General features: G+C 48.5%; 1 protein-coding gene across 6 annotated transcripts in view; it reads left to right on the forward strand.

The window, feature by feature from the left end:
- The window catches only part of Agap1 (ArfGAP with GTPase domain, ankyrin repeat and PH domain 1), a 473,220-nt gene that overhangs the window by 317,746 nt on the left and 133,281 nt on the right, over positions 1 to 22,193 (forward strand). For all 6 annotated transcript variants that reach the window (XM_023722112.1, XM_004637336.2, XM_023722113.1 and 3 more), the window contains exon 11: positions 7,913 to 8,081. In XM_023722112.1, the coding sequence (XP_023577880.1) occupies positions 7,913 to 8,081 (169 nt within the window). The remainder of the gene's footprint in view (positions 1 to 7,912; positions 8,082 to 22,193) is intronic.

Raw genomic sequence — 22,193 nt, forward strand, 5'->3', positions numbered from 1 at the left:
CTGTTGTGAGCCATATTTAAATACACCATGCACTCTTGGGCTGGCGCAGGCGTACAGCTGGCCCCACTGTGCCTGCCTCTGAGGGCTCCATGGTGACGGCAGAGATGGGCAGGCATTCCCATCTCCAGCGCAGTCATTTGTCCAGGCCAAGTTTGAGCACGCATGGGTTACAGCTGGGTAATGTTCAATTTAACCTAAAATGAGAAAAATCCTTCGTGCAGTGTGAAGCTCAATCTAGTAGGTCAATCAAGACAGATACAATCAAGGAGCACAAGGTATATTCATAATTCAATTTGGAATTTTCTGCTATTTTGATTTATATTATAATAACCTATCCCCCTGGGCTGCTGTTGGACTTTAGCCCCCAAATGCTGGATGCCAGCTGCAGCAGCCCATGGACCAGCGAGGTTTGCTTCGGCTGGAGTAGAGAGGTCCCCATTGTACATGAGTACTGCCGTCATCAAGCCCAGCAACGCGTCACCAACCTTCTCGTGTGATATAGTTACCCGGAGCCAATAAAATATTTATTAAATGAAGGACAAAATTTCCTCATGGTGCTCTGCCTTGGTCGCCAGTAAATCTGCCTTGCTGCGTCCCTTGCCATAGTGGCCCCTGGTCACATCCACCATACTTCCAAGCGCTTGTCTCTGCGAAGCCAGCTCTGAAAGTGCAGCACTAGAATTCTCTTGGCTGTCTTAGGAAACAAAATTATTTCTCATAGAATTTTTTTTCTTTGAAGCTGCCTCCTACCTTGCTATTGTGTCTGGGATCCTTTGGAGAGAAGGAGAAATTGTCTTTTTTTGAGTTATGTGATCTGAAAGGACGTGGCCAGAAGATTCTTGATAGTTTCACAGTATTTCCGTGGTATTTTTAGGAGGGTGACTTTCTCTGCACCCGTGACTATGCATGAGGCTATTGTTTATTATTCACACATGTGAGGCTCGAACGTCTGCTTGATCTCTCTGAATGGACGGCCCTATATATGTCTTTCTGGATTAGTTTCCTTTGAAAATAATATTAAATGGCATTTAGAAATAGCAGCACATCTCACAATGGCTGCTCTTACGGACTTTTTTTTTTTTCCCCAGAAGAGAAACTTTCAAAAATAGAACTTAATGAACTACTCCTTCCTTTTTGAACCAGACATTCATGAAATGTGGTGAAAATGGAGAATAATGAGTAGCTTCTTCCCCACTAGGAGATAACAAACAAACGTGAGAAACCGTGCACATTGTCTTTGTGGGGACCAGGCCCTGGACTGCTGCTTAGCCAGCCACCGACAGGTGTCCAGATAGTGACCTAGCCCTTCCAGTTCCCAGACTGGCAGCCGCAGGGCACCTTCACTTTCTCCACATTATGGAGGAACCCAGAGGGCTTCTTTGTTTATGGGATTCTATCTGCTGGTATTTATCAAGTTAGAAGTTCAAATTGATCAAAATTTAAAGTACTGGAAGAATTCATCTGACACAGTAACATGCACCCTATGCATGTTCACATGCATATTTTTATGAAAAGCGTGGCTTACAAAGCAAAAGAAAATCATAAGACTCAAATTATTTCTTTTTAGATCTGTTTGATTTGAAGCTTAAAATGAGCCCTGGATTCTCCTTTCTGCTTGAGTGTGTTAGATACTGGCAGAGGAAGAAGTACGTCAGTAGCCATTTCAGACAGTTGTGGCTACTCCTCTTGTGTGTACCTCTGAAGCCCAGCATGTGTCTGAAAGCCTAGTAACTCATGTGTACTCTGAACCCTGTATCACCACATTTTCCCTTCCACTCTATGTCAAAGTCCCATGAACAGATTTGTACTTGGCTCTTCCCTGCATGTGTTCTCTGTGCATGCCTAGCCACATGTGTCCAGGCGTGTGACATCATGCACAGCTGACTTCAGATTCAAAATTTTTAAAACAAACCGGGTTTCTGGATGGGAACACTTTCCATCATCTGCTACCCAAAGATTACATTTATTCATATCACCACCAGTCCTATCAAGAAAGTTGCTAAGTGTTTGGAAGGTGTCAGCCTCCCTTTATAAAATTTTAATTTTCATGAGAAAAATCAGATCTCCTCATTGGCCAGTGGAACTGTCAGCTGCTTTCCTCCTAGGGCTCACTTTTTTCATCTTATAAGAAGATATTTACCAGTGACTCACAGTAAGTTTGTGTGTAGCACAGAGATTCACTCAAGTGAAAACAGTGCTCTACCAAGAGTGGATAGTTGAGCTAGCAACTCAGATACTCACAGCCACTCTGTGGCAACACTGTTAGCATTTCCAGTCCCTGGAAGAAAGGCTTCCTGCACACTTCTTATGCTGGCACTCAACAAACTAAAAGGATATGCACTAAGGGGCTTTAATTTTGAAAATAAAGTGGCTTTGGTGGTTGTTCATGAAAAGCATGTATACGTGAAAGACTCCATTTGTTTTCACTTAGAGCGCACCACAGTGTGTAAAGCAGTGATGACTGTGGCTGGTTTGGACACACCTGCAACTCAGGCCGGGCTCCCAGCATTTCTGCCAAACCCATCCTCTCTTTACCATAAAAATAAAATTTAAAATTTGATATAGTGCTACCAAAGCCAAGAATCTCTTAGAATAGTTTTGAAAATGGCTTTTACTTCATGAACCCTGACAGGGTGCAGACAGTCTTGCTTTGCAGATTGCTAAGCGGAATTATGAAAAGAGGAAAAACTCAGATTGACTAAGCCAAAAAGTAAATTACAACATGTCTTCAGAGTTGTTGTCCACCTTAAAGCATCACATATCGATATAAATATTACAGTCATCAAATAACATGTGAGCAGTTAAAAGTAGAACATACTTAGATCATTTGGCACAAAATCTTCCATGTTTTGTATATTATTTTATCCTAAATCCTAGCACTCAGGGAGGCTGAGGCAAGCAGAACCCTAGGCAGTTCAAGTCCTACCTAGGCAAATTAGTGAGACCCAGTCTAAAAATTTAGAAATAAAAATTAAAAGTGCTAGAATTGTAGCTCAGTAGTAGATTGTCCCAGGCTTATTGCCCTGGTGCTTCAGAAAATAAAGGAAAGCAAGCCTCATGGGCTGGGGAGATAGCTCAGTGGAATAAGTGCTTGCATGGCAAGCAAAAGGTTCTGAGTGTGATCCCTGATACCACCAAAAAACAAAAACAAAAAAAAAAAAAAAAAAAAAACAAGCTTTTAAATCTTGTTAAAAGTACAGAATATGTAAAAATGGAGCGTATTAATTACATTATCTGTTTGAAGAATAGTTCCAGCGCTGAGATTTCCTTGTGCATTGCTTGGAAGATCTAGTTTTGTGATGACAGTCAGCTCGTGTGTGCATTTCAGCGTAGTCGAAGATCTTGCTAACTGCTTTTGGTCTCCCTACAAAGACATCAGCAAACTATCTTTCACCAGACAGCCAGAGGTAACCTCCAGATGCGAGGCGTGAGAATCAATAGTGAGAGTATTTTTAGGGACTATTGATGGATGGCTGTATTTGGAGTTTAGCTCAAGTGCCAGATGCCCCGAGCTGACAGAGATGAACCCTGCTCTCTGAGCTCCGCCCGGGCGTCACGCTCACCGGGCTCCAGGATGGCTGCAGCTGCTCCGCCCTTTGGGGGAAGAGTTCTTGCACATTTCTCGGAACCTCCCAGCTGACACTGGCGAGGGCTCTGTGCCGCTGTTCCTGCTGCAGTGAAATGTTACCCAGCCAATAACATCCCAGTCCTGGGATCTCATAACTGTGAAGTTTTGGGGCAGCGCTGTGCAACAACGAATGAATTAATTCTCCGCCGCCTCAGGATGCACAGGTACAGCGCAGCGCTAATGGCTGCCTGTGCCTCTCCTAAGGCAGCTCTGCGGAAGGCGGGAGCCGCGTTAAGCCATGCCTCTGTCAGCAAGCTGAGAGCCCCGGGCCTCTGACACGGCTCTCAATTGCTAGCAGGTTTCTCTCATTGCACCTCATTTGCATCTGGGACATCAATTAGCATGTTTGTTGAGGCTAATTGAATGAAACTCAATCATAGCTCTTAATTGCTTGACTATGTGAAAAGAAATCACATTAATGCAGCTAATTAAGTGTACGGCAATAGATGCAACATAATTAGGAGCGAAATGTAAAAAACAAGGGATGGCAAAGGTGCAGGAAGTGGGGTGCAAGGGGACAGCTAGGCGCGGCTGCCTGGTTCTCAGCGTGGCCAGAACGGGTCCCTTTGCTCTGGCGCCTGCTCCGGGGAAAAAATAATCCACATGATGAGCATGGACAACTTGAGAAGAAAAATGCAAATAGGTTTGCAATTACTACTTTTTCAAGCTGTTGAGGGGCAGGAGATGGCACCTCTGGGGGGGGGGCTGGCTCTTGAGTGGGCCCTGGGGACTTGTTAAGTGCTGTTTAAAAGTACTTGGCTTTGAATTACCCTCATGCCTTGTTAAAGGGTTTTTGCCTCTTTTATCTTCGATCAGCATTTTCTACAACTAACAGGGAGAAGGGTACTATCGGTGGCATTTGCATATCAAAATCAGCCATGCTGTCTTTATTTTACCGGGGGAGGTCCCTACCTCAGACCCATCCCGGGGTCCATACACCCCACTTCTGAGGAGCGGACGCAGTATAGTGGCTGCAGCTTTCTTCTGTCCAGTACCAAGCTGTGGGAGAGATGAAAAGGATGGGCTCTTTCCCACACAGACCTCTCAGTGCCGCTGCTGTAGGGAGCAGCTAGAAGCCACGGGCGGGCTCGTGGGTCTTCCTGTTCCACCTGTTTACACAGCACCAGGTCGGAGGGCTTTTGTGCCTTGGGCGTCGCATTTTGTAAGCTTCTAGCATTTTTTTTTTTTTTTTTAGTGGCTTGAAATACACAAGTGCCAGATTGATATTCTGGCTTTGGAGAGACAGTTCTTCAGAAGTTCCAACGCCTAACTCAGGCGAGAAGACAGATTTCCCAGCCCATGCTGCGCTCAAGATAAATGTCTTCCCTTGGTGTGTTCAGATCCGGAGAGCAGACACTCAGTACATTTCTATAATAATTTTAAATAAAATATCCTGGTTATTGTATGTTAAAACATGTCTATTAAAAGAGCCCACGCTGGGGCTTAGTCACTCTCTGATTAGGCTCATTTTAGAGCTCATAAGCAATAAATGCTCAATTACACTCCTGTTATTGTATTTTAATTTGTTAAGAATTGGCATTAAAGGAGAAAGTTATAGCAAGTTGATATTTTTAAAGGAGTAACTGTGCAAAGAGGGATTCATTATTCATAAGCATTAAATTTGGGTTTGAAACTTGGGGTTGCATCTTTTGGATGGACAATAATGGAAGTAAATTAAAGATGCTATGAGCAACCTGGCTTTTTAAGTGGCCCACACTAACCAGCCGAAGTGCACTGTCTTCTCTCCTGCGGGTCGCTTGCTGTCCCCAGTGCCGAGCACAGTCAGGATGAGCTCGGTCACGAACCCCTGCGTTTCTCCACGCACTTTGTCCCACATCCGTATGTGGTCCGCATCCTCAAAGCCAGCCTGTTGCCTAGATGACTGTATTTTGGTGAGACAGGTATCTACCTATCTTATCCTGGATAGGTCTTTCATCAGGAGCTACTCCATAATGTTTACTGTCCCCAGCCCAGAGATGGCCTTCCACTTTGCCGGAGCTCAGTGGAGTCTCCGCCAGCTCGCCCTGTGGACCTAGGGAGGCTTTGTGCCTTCCTGCAGGGCTGTGCCCTGCTGGTCTCAGATGGGCATGGTGCCTCCTCCCTGATGGCCCCTCCTCTGCTCTCTGCCACTGTTCATCTTCCTCCTCGTTCTGACCCTGCCTTTGGAGTTCTTATTCAGCACCAAGTTTAAGGTGGGTCCTCAGATAGAAGAACCCAGGGCTCTGTGTTCCCCACTCTGTGTTCCACAGTCTCCCACTGCCTGTGCCCACCCTGCCCTCCTCTGTCGATCGCTCTTGCCCCCTCTTCCCTGCAGTCTGGCCTGCCTACCCCTACCAGATGCACCCCTCAAGGGCAGCTGCACCCTGGACCACGCTAGTGGGCCTTCCCCTGAATTGGGACCTTAGCATCAGGCATTGTGTTGGCCATTTCCTCTGTCAAGAAACATCCTGAATATTTGGGGGGTTTTGATTGGGGTTTTGGGGGGCGTGGTACTGGGGGTTGAACTCAGGACCCTGTGCTTGCCAGGCAAGCGCTTATTCTACTGAGCTATCTCTCCAGCCCTTAGCATTCTGAATGTTGATGAAGAAAAGACGTGCCCAGCCCCCTTTACCTGTGGGAACCTGAGAGCTGTGCGGTGAGTGGGGCCACAGGTGGCCAGCTTGCTTCCTGTAAGCCGGGCCTGCCTCCGCCTCCCCTCGCAGTCCTCTCCGCACACTGCCTGCCTTTCCTCGTTCTGCAGACCAGGCCCCCTCACCCTCAGCTCAGGCCCAGTTTTCTCTGCATCACTCTACCACGCACTCTTCTCCAGCCTGCCCTGGGTCCCCCACACCGAGTGCCACACAAACTTTAATCATGCACAGCAAATGCAAACTCAGAATTTAGAATCTAGAAGGAATCTACCAAGAATCTGCCAAGGAAAGATACACCTATTCCTACTTCCTGCCTCGTGTCAAAACGCTTAACATGTTTTACCCAGAGAGTGATCTAGAATACATCCTTTCGCTCCTTGTCATGTCAGTTAATTTTAGCCGGTGTACATAAAACACTGTCCACACACAAGAAGGCTCAGTGCAAAATAGTAACGATGATAGTAGCTGGTCGCACACCTGTAATCCCAGCACTTGAGAGGCTGAGACAGGAGGATTATTGTGAGTTTGAGACCAGCCTGGGCTACAGAGTGAGCTCAAGTCCAGCCTGGACCACATAGCGAGACCCTGTCTCAAAAAGACAAAAATACGGGGCTGGAGATAGCTCAGTGGAATAAGTGCTTGCCTCGTACGTGCAAGGTCCTGAGTTCGATCCCTGGTACCACCAAAAAAAATAAATAATAACAATATAATAGATTATATTTCAAAAGGTCCGTAGCCCTTGATTTACCAACAGTTTCTTCACCCTGGCTCTCATTGCTGTATTAGCTTTCTGTCACTATGACAAAATCTACCTAAGATAATCAAAACTTAATAAGAAAGGTTAATTGTGGCTCATGGTTTTCAGAGGGGTTTCAGATCATGGTCCCGTGGGCCTGTTGTCCTCATCTTCCACCTCTCCCCGTCCTCACCCAGTTCCTGGGTATTGTTTTGCTCCCTGCTGAGTCAAGAGACCTCCGTTTCTGTCTTTCTGGGCTTTTCTGATAATCACTCGCCCCTGAAGCACAGGCACGGAAGCTTTTTGTGAACACAGTGTGTGAACTGCTTGGTGAAATGCAGCACTTGAGAGCCAGAGACTGCACGTTCTTTTCAATATCTGGCTCCCCCACACCCTCCGTGGGTGCACTGCATTTCCGGCACCTGGCCTCACCAAGCCTACAGGCTTGTTAATTAAACATTTGTCCTTGGCTTGTGGTTGTAACTGAATTTCCACCTTAGCGCTTCATTCCTACCTAGAGGTGTAATGGCAGCCGCCCCAGCCGAGACAGGAAGGTTGCGACAACATAATTCTGCACAGCATGGAATCTTCTAGAGTCCACAGGCTGTACCACCTAAAAAGCAAGAGTGCAAAGGGTCAGATTGTGTGTGTGCTTCTATTTTCTAATCCTTATAAGGGAGGCTTCTGCCACAAGCCCCTGGGTTTCCAGTCCTGGATTAGCTTGGGACAGTCACGAAACTCTTTAGATGTAAGGGTGATGTTACCCATACAATGCAGATTTAAACATTGCTGTTTGCAAAGGCTTTCCACAGTGGAAGGGTCACAGGGTCACAGCTCATGGCATCTAATAGAACCTTGTGTCTTAAAGTGTCGAGGTCCTCGTTTTAATCTCTCTTGGGTGTTTAACATTTTGAACAGGATTACATGCAGAATGTTCACGGTAAAGAGATTGACCTCCTGAGAACCACTGTGAAGGTCCCCGGGAAGAGGCCACCCCGTGCCACATCGGCCTGCGCGCCCATCTCCAGCCCCAAAACCAATGGCCTGGCCAAGGACATGAGCAGTTTACACATCTCACCAAACTCAGGTAAGCCGGCAGCAGCCATCCGGAGGAGCCGAGCCCCACACTGAAAGGCTGTAGCTGTCACCTGCAGGGGAAGGTCTGGGGGCCTCAGCCCTCCTGCAACTGACACTTCCTCTCTGGCCTCAGTTCTGTGAATGCCAGTGAGCACAGCATCACATCGACAGACCAGGCATCCCACTTTCCCGGGGTGGGTAGGAGAAAGCAGGGTCATGTACCATTTGTGCGTGGGTTGGGTATCTGCAGACCTTCAAGGAAGCAGGAATCATTTTTTAAAGGTTCAAGGATTTACTGATTTCCAAGAACTGTGTACAAGAGTAGGCTAACCATTTAGAGCAAGACTTAAAGACGCCCAGAGCGCCGAGCACACCGTGCAGGCCCCCAAACCAGGCGTGGTGGAGCACGCCTGTGATCCCAGCGCTGGGGAGGCGGGAGAATCACGAGTCTAAACTGCTTAGCAAGACCCTGGACCAAATCAGTAAATAGATTTTTAAGAAAGGATTTAAAGACGGCAGCATGAGCTTTGTGCAATTTAAAAACTCTTCAGTTTTGTATTTTTACTGTCATCTGTCATCTCGAATACAATCGTTTTCCTTACTTTCTTGAAAAGGAGGAGGTTTTTCCATGTGGGGTCAGAGAAAGTGTTTTTTCTGAATGTGGCACATTCAGACATCACTGGCTACTGTGCACGTCCTGATCACTCGGGGTCACCGCTGACTCTTGAGAATTGGACACCACTGTGTGCAGCATTGGCCTTCCAGCAATTCCTGTGGGTGGAGGGCTCTGGCCTGTGCCTCCCATGGGCATTCTGGGGGTCCTTTCTGGGAAGCCCTTTCCGGGAGGCTCGTTATTCCCCCAGCAGAAGAGCCCCTTCCCTCCTGGTGGTGGTCGCACTGTGGCTGCAGAGTCCACCTCTAGATCCCCAGATGGAGCGGGTACTGTGGAGGCAGCTATTTTTTTGCTTCCCTCCTAACTCATTCTGTCTATCCGTTTATCCACTGGAGTCAACAGACATTTATTGAGTTTGCTTTGTAGCCATGCGTGGTGGTGCACACCTGTAATCCCAGCACTCTGGGAGGCTGGGGCAGGAGGATCCCGAGTTCAAGTCTAGCCTGGGCAGCTTAGCAAGAACCTGTCTCAAAACAGAAAAGTAGAATAAGGAAAGGGCTGGGGATGTGGCTCAGTTTGAAGGCCCCAATGAGTTTCATCCCCAGGCCTATTAAAAAGAAAAATAAGGGGGCTGGGGAGATAGCTCAGTAGAATAAGTGTCTGCCTGGCAAGCACAGGGTCCAGAGTTCAATCCCCAGCACTGCAAAAAAAAAAAAAAAAAAAAAAAGATAATTTGAGAAATTTTCTGGTAAAATCCAGAAAACCTGGGTACAGGTATTAAAGAGGTGTAACACTGTGTCATTTAACTGTTAAAGTTGTACACAGTCACCACATGCGGCGTGATGTTTTGAACTGTGTGTGTTGCAGACTGACAAATGGAGCCATTTATTGAGTTTCCAACGTAACCTGGCAACTGTCCCAAGCCCCAGGGACACAGATCTGTAAGGCACAGCCCCTGCCCAGGACGGGGCGAGCCTCAGCCTCCCATCGGGGAGACAGACCGCAAGGCAGGGGCAGCCGGGGCAGCAGGAGGGGCGTGGGGGTGGGAAGGAGGCAGCCTAGCTTATCCGTGCAGTTTGGAGGCAGAGTAGACGTTTGCTCGCCCAAGGGAAAGGGAATGGCGCCGAGAAGCTGGAGACGCCGAAGACGCGAGCTCAGCACTTTGAATCTCTGGATCTTGGGGTTCTGGTGCTGAGAACCCCCTGCGCAAGGAAGACGTTTCATTATGATTAGGAAATACCGAAGGCCGTGTACCTACCCCGTACCCATGGAGGGGCTTGCGTGGAGGACCTCGCTGCAGGGAGCGAGACTTCGTCTCTGCCAGGCCCTTGGTTGGTATGGGGACAAGGAGGAGGTTTGGGACCCAATTAACATCCCTCTTCCACGGTCAGCCCTTCACTTTGTGGGGCAGTCCTTCCGCCTCTCAGCCAAGTAAATTCTGAGGAGTCTGGCTTGCCGCCCAGCGACAGGCAAGTGGGCACAACCTGAGCAACCGGGTCCGCCGTGGGAGGGGGAAGACCTGAGGCCGGCTGGGGTGAGCCCGCCCTCGGCCAGCTGAGGTCGGGGTGTCCCAAGGGTGGGCGGGGCCGTGGGCAGTAGCGCGCTGCTGATTGGTCGGCCTGCCCCTCTGGGGCAAGCCCAGGGCAGGGGTGGGCCGCTTGCATAAGAGGCTGCTTCCGTGGATGCAGTGAAAATAGGAAAATCCAATTTCCTGCGTTTAAACTCATTATGCGTAAACCCACTCTCTCAGGACTGCCACCCAACACAGCAGGTTTGGTTTGAAATAAATCGAAGCCATGCTTAAGTGACAGACTTGTGGGTGCAAGCAGATATCAATTATTCTAGAGCTGTGTTTTCCACAATATATAGCCCTGCTTCGCCTTGTTCTTCACTCTAGACTCTTGAATTTTGCTATTTTGGGAGGTTTTGTTTTGTTTGGGCGAGGTTCTAGGTTAACTGGGGATGTTTGTTTCTCTTTGTGCTCGCTTTTGTAGAAAATCATTTTCTAATCTAAATGTTGCTGAACCAGATCGTTCTATGTCTTCGTTTATAGTAACTGTCAGTTGGCATGGGCCTGAATGTGCAGGGCCCTCTCTCGCCGTGCGGTGGGGTGGGAGCATGTCCGGAGACCGACTCCACCCTTCAGGGCGAACCACCGCTGAGCCTCTCGCTACACAGTCCCAAATTTACTTGAGAAAGACGTTTATAAAACACCCACCCACCCATCCGTCCAGTGTATGCGGCTCATAGGTGTCGTGTTCAGAAGCTGTGCTGATCTAATAAAAAATACCGCATGCTCTTTCGATTTGGATTTCCGTAACCACAGTGAGGGTGAGCTCCCTGTGCGCTGCAGGGCGCCGATGCTATGGTCCTGCGCCTGTATTCTTTGTTCCTTGTGTCACTGAGTACTTGTCTTTTTCTTATTGATATGTGAGGACTCTTTATATGTTGAGCATATTAATAGTTTATAATGCTTTTTCAAGTATTTCCTTAATGATTTGCTTTTTAACTAATGTGGTCTTACTGACATAGAGATTTTTGTCCCCTTTTTTCATTCATAATCAAATCATAAACTTTTTATTTCTGTGGTTTCTAACCCTTTGGAAAGCCTTTAATTTGAAAATCAGATCAGGATTAATACATGCATCTGTCTAGGTTTTACAGTTTTATTATCGGTCCTCTTCTCTTTTCAGCATAATTAGCCTCTGAGCCACCTTTAATGTGCCTGGGCCTGTGGTGTGTGACAACGGATGTAAGAAAACTGCCACTTGTCCATTCTCCCCCTGTAGACTTTGTTCGTCTTTTAACTCTGTGTCCCTTATTGGGTGAGCTGGGCTGGGGAACTAGCTCAGTAGGATAAGTGCCTGCCTGGCAAGTGCAGAGTCCTGAGTTCAATCCCCAGGACTGAAAAAAAGAAAAAGTCTTTTTGGATGAGCAAACCATTGATCCCATCGGCTGTGCGTCTGGGCTTGTGAGTCTGTCCAGTTGCTTGGTCCCCATGTAGTCGGGCCTATTGTCCATTTGCAATGACCTGGCACTGCCACGGTGTCCCACCTTAGGACTCAGTTTGTAGCTGGCAGCATGGCAGATTAAGTTTCCTTTTTTTCTTGGCTATTGCTCTTTTCCTGTCAAATGAACTTCAGACCAATTGGCAGCAGCTTTCAAGCTGCCTATAATTGGGGAGGAGCTAACGCCTTTACCACGTGGAGTTTCCTGTCATGGAACACAACTCTTCCCAGTGTGTAGATGTGCTGTATGATCCTCAGTAAGGGTTAGTATTTGTCTTCATTTAGATCGTGTACAGGTCTTGTTCATGTCTCCTGCTAGTTTACAACTGGAGGTGCATTAGGGGGCTAATACTGGGGGGCCTATTGTAGCATCTAAGTGGTACCAACTAAGAAAGCTCCTCGTCTTTGTATCTTTTGTATCCTGCCGTCTCCCTGAGCTCCTGTTAGTTCGAAGAGCTATTTGGTTGCTTCTTCCGAGTTTTCAAGATACAGTCATTCCTGACAAATACTATAATGCCTACCTGGATGTCAACGTTGAGTTTTTAGTTCTAACAACCAGTTTAGTGATTTGGAGACCTTAACTGCTTTGCTCCTCTGTCATGCATCTCCCGTAATTACTGAGTCTCCTGAATGTCCATGCCTGATTAATGCTCTGTGGATTGCGGGGCCTGGCGGTCCGTGGGGAGCCTGCCTCCTGGGGAGTGAGAGCACCCGGGAGAGGCACATCAGGGCCTTGCTGTGGCTGATGCTAAGTGCCATGGGGATGAAGGAGCCTTGGATGGAAAATCCTGGTGGGAGGGACAGGGTGTTGTGTCGTTGGTGCGCAGCATTGGGAGAGGCTTGGCAGTCTTGAAATAATGGCTGTGTGTCACGCATCAGAATGCTGGAAATGGGATCTTGATGTCAGTTTCTGCCGTGAGCTTGGGGAAAAGGAGGGAAACTGTCAAAACAACAACCTTCTCTACCGATAACTGAGCCCACGGCTGGCTTTGAGGCAGAGCAGAGAGCCTGCAGTGCAAGTGGGGAGCCCCTGGCTCCGGGCAACAGCCTGCAGGCACTGGGGCCAAGGGAGTCTGCAGGAAGATCGGGCCAAGGGCACCGCTGCCACCCAGCTCTCAGAGAGCCCAGGCCCCTGCTCTGAGGGAGAGCTGGAGCAGGAAGGTAACCCACCTGGGAGCAATGGAACCCCGCCATTGCGGGTGCTTACCCTTAAGGAAAAGAGACCTGAAACTCAGGCCTCCTCACTGCACAGTGGAAAGGGAGGAGAGCCCTGAGCCTCCTGAAGGGTTTCTGAAAAGATTACTTCAGGATGCACTCCAGCAAAATTTAAAAACAGGAAGAAGAATCCAGAAGATGCTCATTTCTCCATTCCTGGCCATGGCCACCCCACCCCTGCCCCCATCACGTCTTCCTCCCCTGAGGCCACTTCCTCCTCAAGAAGTGTAATTTCCGTTCCTGTGGCGGTGATCTCCTGTTGTCTTAAATTGCTGTACTAACGAAGATCCACTGGAAGTCATGTGTCAGAGAAGCAACCCAACATCAATTTGAGACATACTTCCCAAGAAGGAGGTAAAATCCAGGTATGTTCTGATGGGAGTTTTGGGCGGGGCCAGCTTGGTAAAAATGTATTCCCACATGACAGAATATATTTATAACCCTTAACAGTAATTTTGATATTTGAGTAAAGAGCAAGAAAATGTAATGGCCGAGAGTAGAAGCTTTGGTGCTGGAAACACTGAAATGAGCCTGACCCTTGCCCGAGGTGCTCCGTCTGGGGTCTGTGTGTAACCTCCATGCCCCACTCTGGTGAGGTGGTGCTTCACACTGCTCTAGGGCTGGGATGACGCCCCAAATCCTATCATTAATGTGTCGCTGTGGTTCCCTCGAAAGGAAGGAATGCGAGCTGATTTTCTTAAATTAATGTTGGACACTGTGAAGTGTTTAGGTGGCCTTGGAGTAGAGGCCACAGACCTGTGGGTGGACCCAGTAGACCTTCTCCCCACTGACCACACCCTGCTCCCTCAGCAGTCCCACCCCCATTCCTGTGTCTCCCCACATTGTCACTTTCTCCTGTATTTCCTGAGGGTAACATTTTTGTTCTCTCACTAGAGCTATCTTCCCGTATCCAGAGCGTCTTTGTTGGGTTTTTGCAGTTTGGACGCTTCTGCCCTAGCCCAGCTGGGCTGTGGTGCACACCTTTGTACAAGGAGCCCCTTGTGCCCTCTCCCCACCCTGGCCCTAGTGCCTGGGAGACACCCCAGCCAGCCCTGGGGGGTGGGGTCAGGGTGACAACTGTGTTTTGCGAATTGAACTGCCGTTGACATCCAAGTCTCAACCATGCTGTTTTCTCCACACTTCAGCAATCAGGACATCCAGCAAACCCATAAAAAACCAAACTAATAGCATGAATATTCAGTGACCTAGAATACTAATTATTGTCATGAATATTAATGTGATCGGACTTGCTCTCTCCTCCCCCTTTCTCCCCTGTCCTCTTCCTCCCTCTCTCCCTCTTTTTTTTCCACTTAGCCGGCTCTAAAGATGGGTCATAATGAGAGCATTTAAGAGGGAGCGCTCTCCGCCGTGACAGGGACCGGGGCAATAAGGAGAGCTTGATTAACGCGTGCACTTGGGGGAGAGATGAGAGGCTTCACGTGGGCCTGCTCGGGGGAGGCAATGAGGCACCGGCGGCTCTGTTGCTGCTCCCGGAGATTAATGAGGCCTAAGAGTGCATTAGGAACAGTGACAAAGGTTTGATCTAATGGGCTCAGTCATTTTTCCTTTGAGTGACAGACGCACAGAAGTAATTGGCTGTGCAGAATGGCAGCTCATTGGCGGTACTTAAGGATACATTATCCCCGTTGTGTGGCCCGCGGAGGCTGTTTATCAAAACTGCTCACACTGCAGACGCAGAGTCGCTAAGCTGCTGTTCCAGTGGTAATAGCTATTAAAAAAAAAAAAAAAAAAGGCATCAAAATGAGATCCGTTGTTGTCTCTAAGAAACAAAGTTTTTCTTTGTTTAGTTTCAAATGGTCTAGAAAACATTTTAATAACTACAGAGTCTGCTCCATGTGCGGGGCCAACTCTGCTGGTAGCTGTGTGAGTGTGTTTGTGTGTGTTGACTCGAGGCTGCTCCCCTCCTCGCTCCCCATGAATTTGTCACACTCAGGACTTGCCTGGCATCAGGATGTCCCACCCCCTCTGATGTGCAGACAGTGTGCTTTTCTGCCAAACCCTCACCCTCCCAGCAACTTAGAAGAGCACTGCAAATGAAAGGAAGCCCAGTTGGTTGAGAATTTTTTCCATAAAAAATTACCCAGAGCCAGTATTCTGTTATATGTGCTTCCAAAAAAAAAAAAAAGAAAGCAGATTTGATTGAAGTCACTTTTAATGGCCATTTAATCAATTTTAGGGGAAAACAAGGTTTTGTAAGGGTGCTTGTACCCTAAAACTTGAGGCAGTTGGGTCAGTCTGAAGTCAAAATATGAATGCTAGTATTTGATTTTTCATAAGAGTTGCGGCAGCAGCAGCTTTTGTGAGACGTGCATTTTTCCATTTGTGGTTGCGTTTATACATTTCCCTTCTGAGGTTTGGACAGATTTGGGTTCTGGTGTTTCCATCATTAAATTGCAAACTCCAGGAGTTACAGCTGGTTATCTCCCTTCTCTGGCGCCCGCTGTCCTGTCACCTCCCAGGTGCCTTTCCTCACGGAAAGAGCAGCTATGACTCTTCCCCGTCATGTCAGAAGCAAGGAGAAGGATTGAGGACAACTATTTGGCTTCTCACAGATCACATCCTCTGTGGTGGGCTTCTGTGGTCGAGGCCATCCAGGTGCAGTTCAAAAATAAATGAGAATCACACTTCCAATTTGAGGAAGCCTTCCTCAATTATTTGAACTATAAATGGAGTGCTCTTTGCTGTAAGAACTGACAAAAGCAACTTGATTCTGGATGGTTCCCGTTGAAGACATGAGAGGGACGTTGGAGACGCTGAGCTGTGCGTCTCTATGGTAACCAGTGGGCCTATAAGTAAATAAAAGTTGCTTTAGAAACTTTTTTCATCTCAGAAGTGTGGGCCTGGCGAAGAATAGCGCTTCCACTGATGAAATGATGCTTTCAAGACCAGCGGGGTGGCCAGCAGGGAGGAAGCCCCAGGAAGCCAAGGGTACCGGGAAGATCTTGGTAATGGTCTGAGCTGCTGGCTGGCCCTGGGCTTGGGCGCACCCTCCTGGGCCTCTAATTTACCTGCTTTCTGGCCAGGGAGAATTTTTCAGAGCCATCTTGCCACCTTGCCATCTTGCCATCTCCAGACTTCCTCAGGTGCAGTTCTGCAGTTAGCAGTCGCCCAGAGAGCGTGGTCTCTCCAGAATGTGTCTGTGAGTGAGGAAGCTGAGAGGCGTCCCGGTCCACACTCAATGAGCCACTCCATGTCCTCCTTCTGAGTGCAGATACTCCTCAGAGATTCGGGGCTCCATGGAATCCAGCTGCTCCACTGTGAGAGTTGTTTTACAAGAACAAGGAGGGGGGGAGAGAGGGAGAGAGGTGACCACTGAGGAGGGCAGAGCCACGTGACTTCCACGTGTCCTTTCTTGGAGGACAGTAGCCAGAGAGAGCTCCTATCAACAGCCCTGTCAACTTGCCATGAATTTTGTACAGAGCACACCTGTAGTGCTCACGTGAAGAAGAATGATTTAAACCCGGCACCATGTGGCTGCACACCCATGACTGGGAGTTGAACCAAGGGCACACACAGAAGGTGAGCTATGGGCAGCAAACACTTTCTGCTTCATAGAACGTTGGATCTGAATGCTCTCACCACAAGCTTATGGAGTCCTGGGCTTTACTGTCACTTTCGTAGGGTTGTCACACCTCACGGTCCCTTGAACTCATACCAAGAAGCCAGTTGCTGCTAAGCCACCACGGTGATGGCTTTCCCCTTGAGCCCCTCCAGGATCACAAGCACAGGTGTTCCCTAAGTAGATAGAAAAGGGCAAAGCAAGAGGCAGCTGGTGTTTACAGCAATGAAATGTGAGCTGAAAAATAAGAACACTGTGTTGGGAGCACATATGTAAACTCACTTCTGGACACAGTCACCTAAGTGGGGACCTACCTCACGACGTGCTTATTGTTTCCTCTTAAATTGCGCCATGCGCCACACAGTGTCCATCCCAAGGAAGAGCAGTACTCTAGGAACAGGAGCAGTGGCGTTTTGGGTGTGTAGCCCCCCTGCCCCTTCTGTGAGGAGAGGTCTGCGGCTACTGCTGCACCGTGTCCCAAGCACCTGCTTTCTTTCCCTTCTTTCCTTTTCTTGTATGAACTACAGCTCTGACAGCCCTATTGTAACCTTTGGGGCCTTTGGTAGACTAGGAACAGCAAGAGTGTCACTCTGTGTGTTGGAGCTGGGTAAGGGGCAGGCCCTTGTAAAGGAATGCCAACCACAGCACTACAAGACACGTGTGCAGCAGATGACAGGAGGAGTGACCTGAGAGAAATGGAAGGAACATGCCTAGCATGTAGATTTTTGAACACAAACAAAATTAACGGTATCGCTGCTTTAAGCTTCTGCTAAAAAGTAAACTATGGAGACAAGGAAAACCCACTGTCCATGAAATTAATAACAAGTAATATGTTAACAGGCTCAGCCGTTTACAGAGTGCTTTACATAATTTGATCATTATATTAACCACATGAGGCATATTATTCGATCTTCATTATCAGTACTTCATTATTATTAGCCATTTTGCAAATTATGCTCTGGATTGTTCTAATGTTGCCCAGGTTCCATCTTCTTTTAGCCACTGCTCATTAAGAAAATTAATCAGCAACACATACCATGAGTCCGAAAGGCAGGTGCTGTTGTCCCAGGAATTACTCTCCTGAGAACTTACTCTAAGGACAATGTGAAAGCAAAAGATGTCCTTTGCAGTGTTGTTTATAATCATGAGAAATGAGAACACTGGGCGTGGTGGCACACGCCTGCAATGCCAGCTCTTGGGAGGCTGTAAACAGGCGGATCACTACGAGTCCAATCTGGTAGTGAGACCCTGAATACACTGTAGGCTCTTCTCTAAAGCAGAGAGAGAGAGAGAGAGAGAGAGAGAGAGAGAGAGAGAGAGAGAGAAAAAGAGAGAGAGACAGAGAGAGAGACAGAGAGAGAGAGAGACAGAGAGAGAGAGAGAGAGAGATTAGAAACACAAAGTGGTCCACAGGCTTGAAGACGTAGTGCAGTAATCTACATGAGATCGTACAGAGGATGCCGCACATCTAAAAGCACTGTGAAGACTGTGCAGTGACACAGGAAGATGGTCACACAGCTGTGACAGAGGCTGAAATCGCCTTTTCTGTAGCTACAGCTAAGAAGGTACAGAGGTGCCCAGCAAGGGGTGGGTCTATTTAATGGGATCTGTTCACTAACACTAGTTGTGTTTCTGCATAGTTTTGCAAAGTTTTAAGTTTTAAGAAATTTGTGCCACAAAATAAGCTTCTATTTTTTGTGGTATCCTAATTAGAACCGAGAAAAATCAGAGTAAAATTTGCTAATCTCACATTTGAGAAGATAACCATCACCTAATGTGAGGCTTTTGAGTGAGAGCGTGGTCATGCTGCTGAGGTTAGCACACGGATCGCCGCAGACAGCGTGAAGCCCACACTGTCTTTTCTCTGATAAACACAATAAGCGCACGCGCGCGCACACACACACACACACACACAAAATATGTGTACAGTAACCTGAGCAGCCCTAGATTCCTCTCTCAATAGTAGACGTGTTGCATTGCTTTTGTCTGCAAAACAACCATGGGATCCAGAGCCCAAGCTGCCCACGTCTTAAGACTGAATGGGTCTTTGGGAAAAGACCCTCACATCCTGAACTTCAGGCTATCTGGACAACAGGTTTCCAACGCCAGTACGGAAGGGAGCAAGCCGCGCTTACAGGCAGCTGAATCATTTGTATCTCACTTTTTGGGGTTATAATTAGAGAACAGAGCAGATGGCCAGGGCCTAGTTTGAAGTGATGTAACCGTTAGCTTAACGTGGCCTCCCCCGGCCAGGGAGCCTGCTCCTTCCATGCATGCTTGGCCAGCACAGTGCAGGCTGAAGGTGTGGAGCCAGCCATGTACTGTGAGGCCTCATGATCTCAGGGGTACATGTGAGACATATGAAGAACACTGTGCAGAAAGGGGGCTCCAGAACTTCCTTGGGGGAGGGCACAGCTCCTTTCTCTCATGTTCCTGTAGTCATGGGTTTTGATAAAATAATTCCACAAGGGGAATGAATGTCTGTTTTCCACACACTGTTGATAGGATTGTTTTGGGGCTGGCCCCCCTCTGTGGGTGTACAGGAAAAATTAGTATTACCTGTTTGCTGTTTTTGTTTGTTTGTTCTCAGACTTAATCAATAAGTCAATTACTACACATCATTTTCCTAGTTAAACCCTTCAGTAAAGTTAAGTCTTGTTTGCAAAGAAAAACTTCAGTTGGAAGGTGCTGTGAGCAAAATTTTATATTTCAAATGAAATGATTGTTGATGAGTCTTTATTTGAATGCCGTGAAAAGCTGTCATTTCAGAGTATATTTTTAAAAATCAGAAGGGGTTATTTTTAATGTAATAAGCCTATAGCTTAAAAGAGGAACTCTCTCTTTGATGTCATTTGGTGGATGAAAACATCCTCGTTCAATAGGAAGCCAGCATCTTTTGAATGCTCATTTGAGATCAGTGCAGGCAACATACTGATAGCCATTCAGATATAAATGCCGTGTTCACTTTGAAATGCAAATTGTTTAAAGAAAAATAGCATATGGTGGAGGTAAGTACCTTTTCAAATCAACTCTTGCACTGTAGGGATGTAAGTACAGCTAAAATTATTCTTTGGAGAGAATCTGGTGCTTTTGACACAAGGAGGCTTGCACTAATCAGGGCGGCCCTCGGAGCACACGCGCATATCCATATCAAGGGGGTGGCGCTGGGGCGACACGGATTAGCATGGCAATGCAGCACCCCCTGCTAACCAGCAAGCACCAGCTGACCCAGAGATGGGTATCCAAGGGAACATGCTTCCTGCAGCACCGGGAAGGGCCAGGAGCCAGCCATGTGTCCATAGTAATATGGGGGAGACTGCCGAGCGCATGCCAGACAGGCCCTCAGGGACACCTTCCTGTAGAAGCCAGCGTCCCATGCCATTCAGGACAGGGCCGCTCTCCAAGGATGTGGTGCAGCTAAAGCTGTTTGTCTGCCTAACCTTGCTTTTGCAGATACCTCCTGACCCGATGTCTGCATCCACAGCCCCTTCAGCATAGGGCTTTAGGGGAAATAAAATTGATAGGATGTGTATGAGACACTGAAAAAGTGAAAGCTGGAGCCAAGTGGACAGATGAGCGGAGCTCAGATCAAGCAACAGCGGGTAGGCCAAACGTGGTGGCACACACCTGTGATCCCAGCATGCAGGGCTAAGGCAGTAGGCCTGCCCTGAGTTAGAGGCCAGCCTGGGCTACATAGTGAGACTTTATCACAAAAATAAGCCCAGAAGCAGCCAGCGCCCAGGAGGCTCTGTGGACCACTTCCATCCCTGCCACCCCGCGTATGCGTGGGCACCTTGGTCTTGGGTGGGCTGTGCCTGCTGCTGCTGTACCACTAACCAGAGCCACCGTTTGTGTATTCTCCGCTTTTCCCATTCTGACTGCTGTTCACCCTGATAGCTGGGCATCAGCTCCTTTGCCTCCGAGGCGTCCATCCACCATGTGTCCATGGTGCTTGGGCCCTTTGGTCATTCCCATTGTGCTGCCGCAGCTGCCTACATGTGCCTATGGGTGGGCCTAGTGCTCATTGGCACAGAGGATTTTAATCTGGATGCATTTGAAAAAAGAAGAGAAATCTTGAGGGAGAAAGTGATAAGTTAGACTTGAGATGCCGTGTGGAAGCCTCGCCTGTGGACCCATTGGGAGAGCCGGTGGGCTTGTCCTGGAAGGGTAGCAGGCTAGCCGTTCTCCATCCTAGAGTCTGAGGCCCGCTCAACCAAATTCCACAGTCCTTCTTGGATCTTCCAGCAGGGGGCACTCTCATCCCCAGCACTTCCCAGGCCTCCAGTGTCAGCCTGCCTTGAGTCTGGGCCTCTTAATACTCCTCTGATCCTGTCTCATGGATAAGGCTGTAGGTCTGCTAAGGACAAAGGCCTCTGTCCCCTTCACTGTCCCCAGCACACTGGCACTCAATGCAGTAAGACAAGTTGTGTCAGTGTCACGGTGGGTGACAAGGACAGTGAAGGGGCCCTTTTCACCCTCCTGTGATCTGACCAGCCAGCCTGCGACATGGCTGCAGACACCAGTGGGCCAAGACAAGTGACAGCACAAGCCCTGATTCCCACAGGGTGGTACCAGCTCACACAGGGCCTGCCCGTATTGTAGGAGAGTGTGCCAGCCAGCTCTACATCATTGTGGCTAATGCCCAAGAAAGACAGTTCAGGAGAGAACTGTTTCGGCCCATGGCTGCGGAGCTGTCGGACCATAGCTCCATCATGTATGGGCCTGAGATGAGGCAGAAGCCATGCTGGGCAGCAGTGGCCAAGCAGAACTGCTCACATGGTGAATAGGATTTGGACAGAGAGAGTGCCCCAGGGAAAGGGGATAGGAACAGCACAGTCCCCAGGCTCGTGGCCCTGTGGCCCTGTCCCGTTAACTAGGCCCCACCTTCTAATAGCCCAGTGGACTACAAGCTCATCAGTGGTTTGGGGTTAGGTTAGAGCACCCTTGGGATCTAATCGTTCCCCTAGATCCCCTCAGCTGGCCACTGGGGTCATTCTAGATCCAGAACACACCAGAGAGAAACCCAAGCTTAGGACACCCAACAGTTTATAATGGGGTACAAGCCAGCCTGCCTGACCTTTGCCACAAAAAGTAGCATTATTCTTCGAGCTGATGGGTAGATAATACTCTGAAGACACACTCAGTTCTCTGCTGTCCCCAGAAAGATCACAGAGAATAAAGAAAGGGGCAATGATGTGGTCTGCCGCAGTGGGGTGCAGGGGCTCACTGCCAGGTTGCAGGATGAGGAGAGGTGAGGACGGGAAGGCCAGAATCCTTCAGCAGGTCTACTCCCAGGGCAGCTAGTGACCCTGGTTCAGGTGAGAAGCTTCCCAGTATGTCCCTTTCTCTGTGCAGGAAAGAGCATTCTGAGCTGGCTTTGGGGTCCACCTCCGGAGTGTGGAGCAGGGACTGCCTCCACATGCAGAGACCCCAGCTTTGTGTCCTGTTCCTGGAGCACACAATTCCAAGGCACACCCAGGTGTGTGTGCTGGGGAGTCACTGCTGGGGAGCAAAGCCCCAGAGCTCTGCGGGGCTGACCTAGGATCAGGCAGGGCTTCCGCAGGCCACACGCATGGCAGCGTGCTAATCCCTGAAATTGGCTCTCCTGGTGTCTTCAGTTTGTGGCTGTGGTCCTTGCGGCCCTCCTAGGATCCTGCAGCTCTGGAACAAGAGCTGTGGCCTCCCCTTAAAGAAATCCTCTTGCTG

Source organism: Octodon degus, unplaced genomic scaffold (assembly GCF_000260255.1).
Source record: "Octodon degus isolate 3935 unplaced genomic scaffold, OctDeg1.0 scaffold00089, whole genome shotgun sequence".
NCBI lineage: Eukaryota > Metazoa > Chordata > Mammalia > Rodentia > Octodontidae > Octodon > Octodon degus.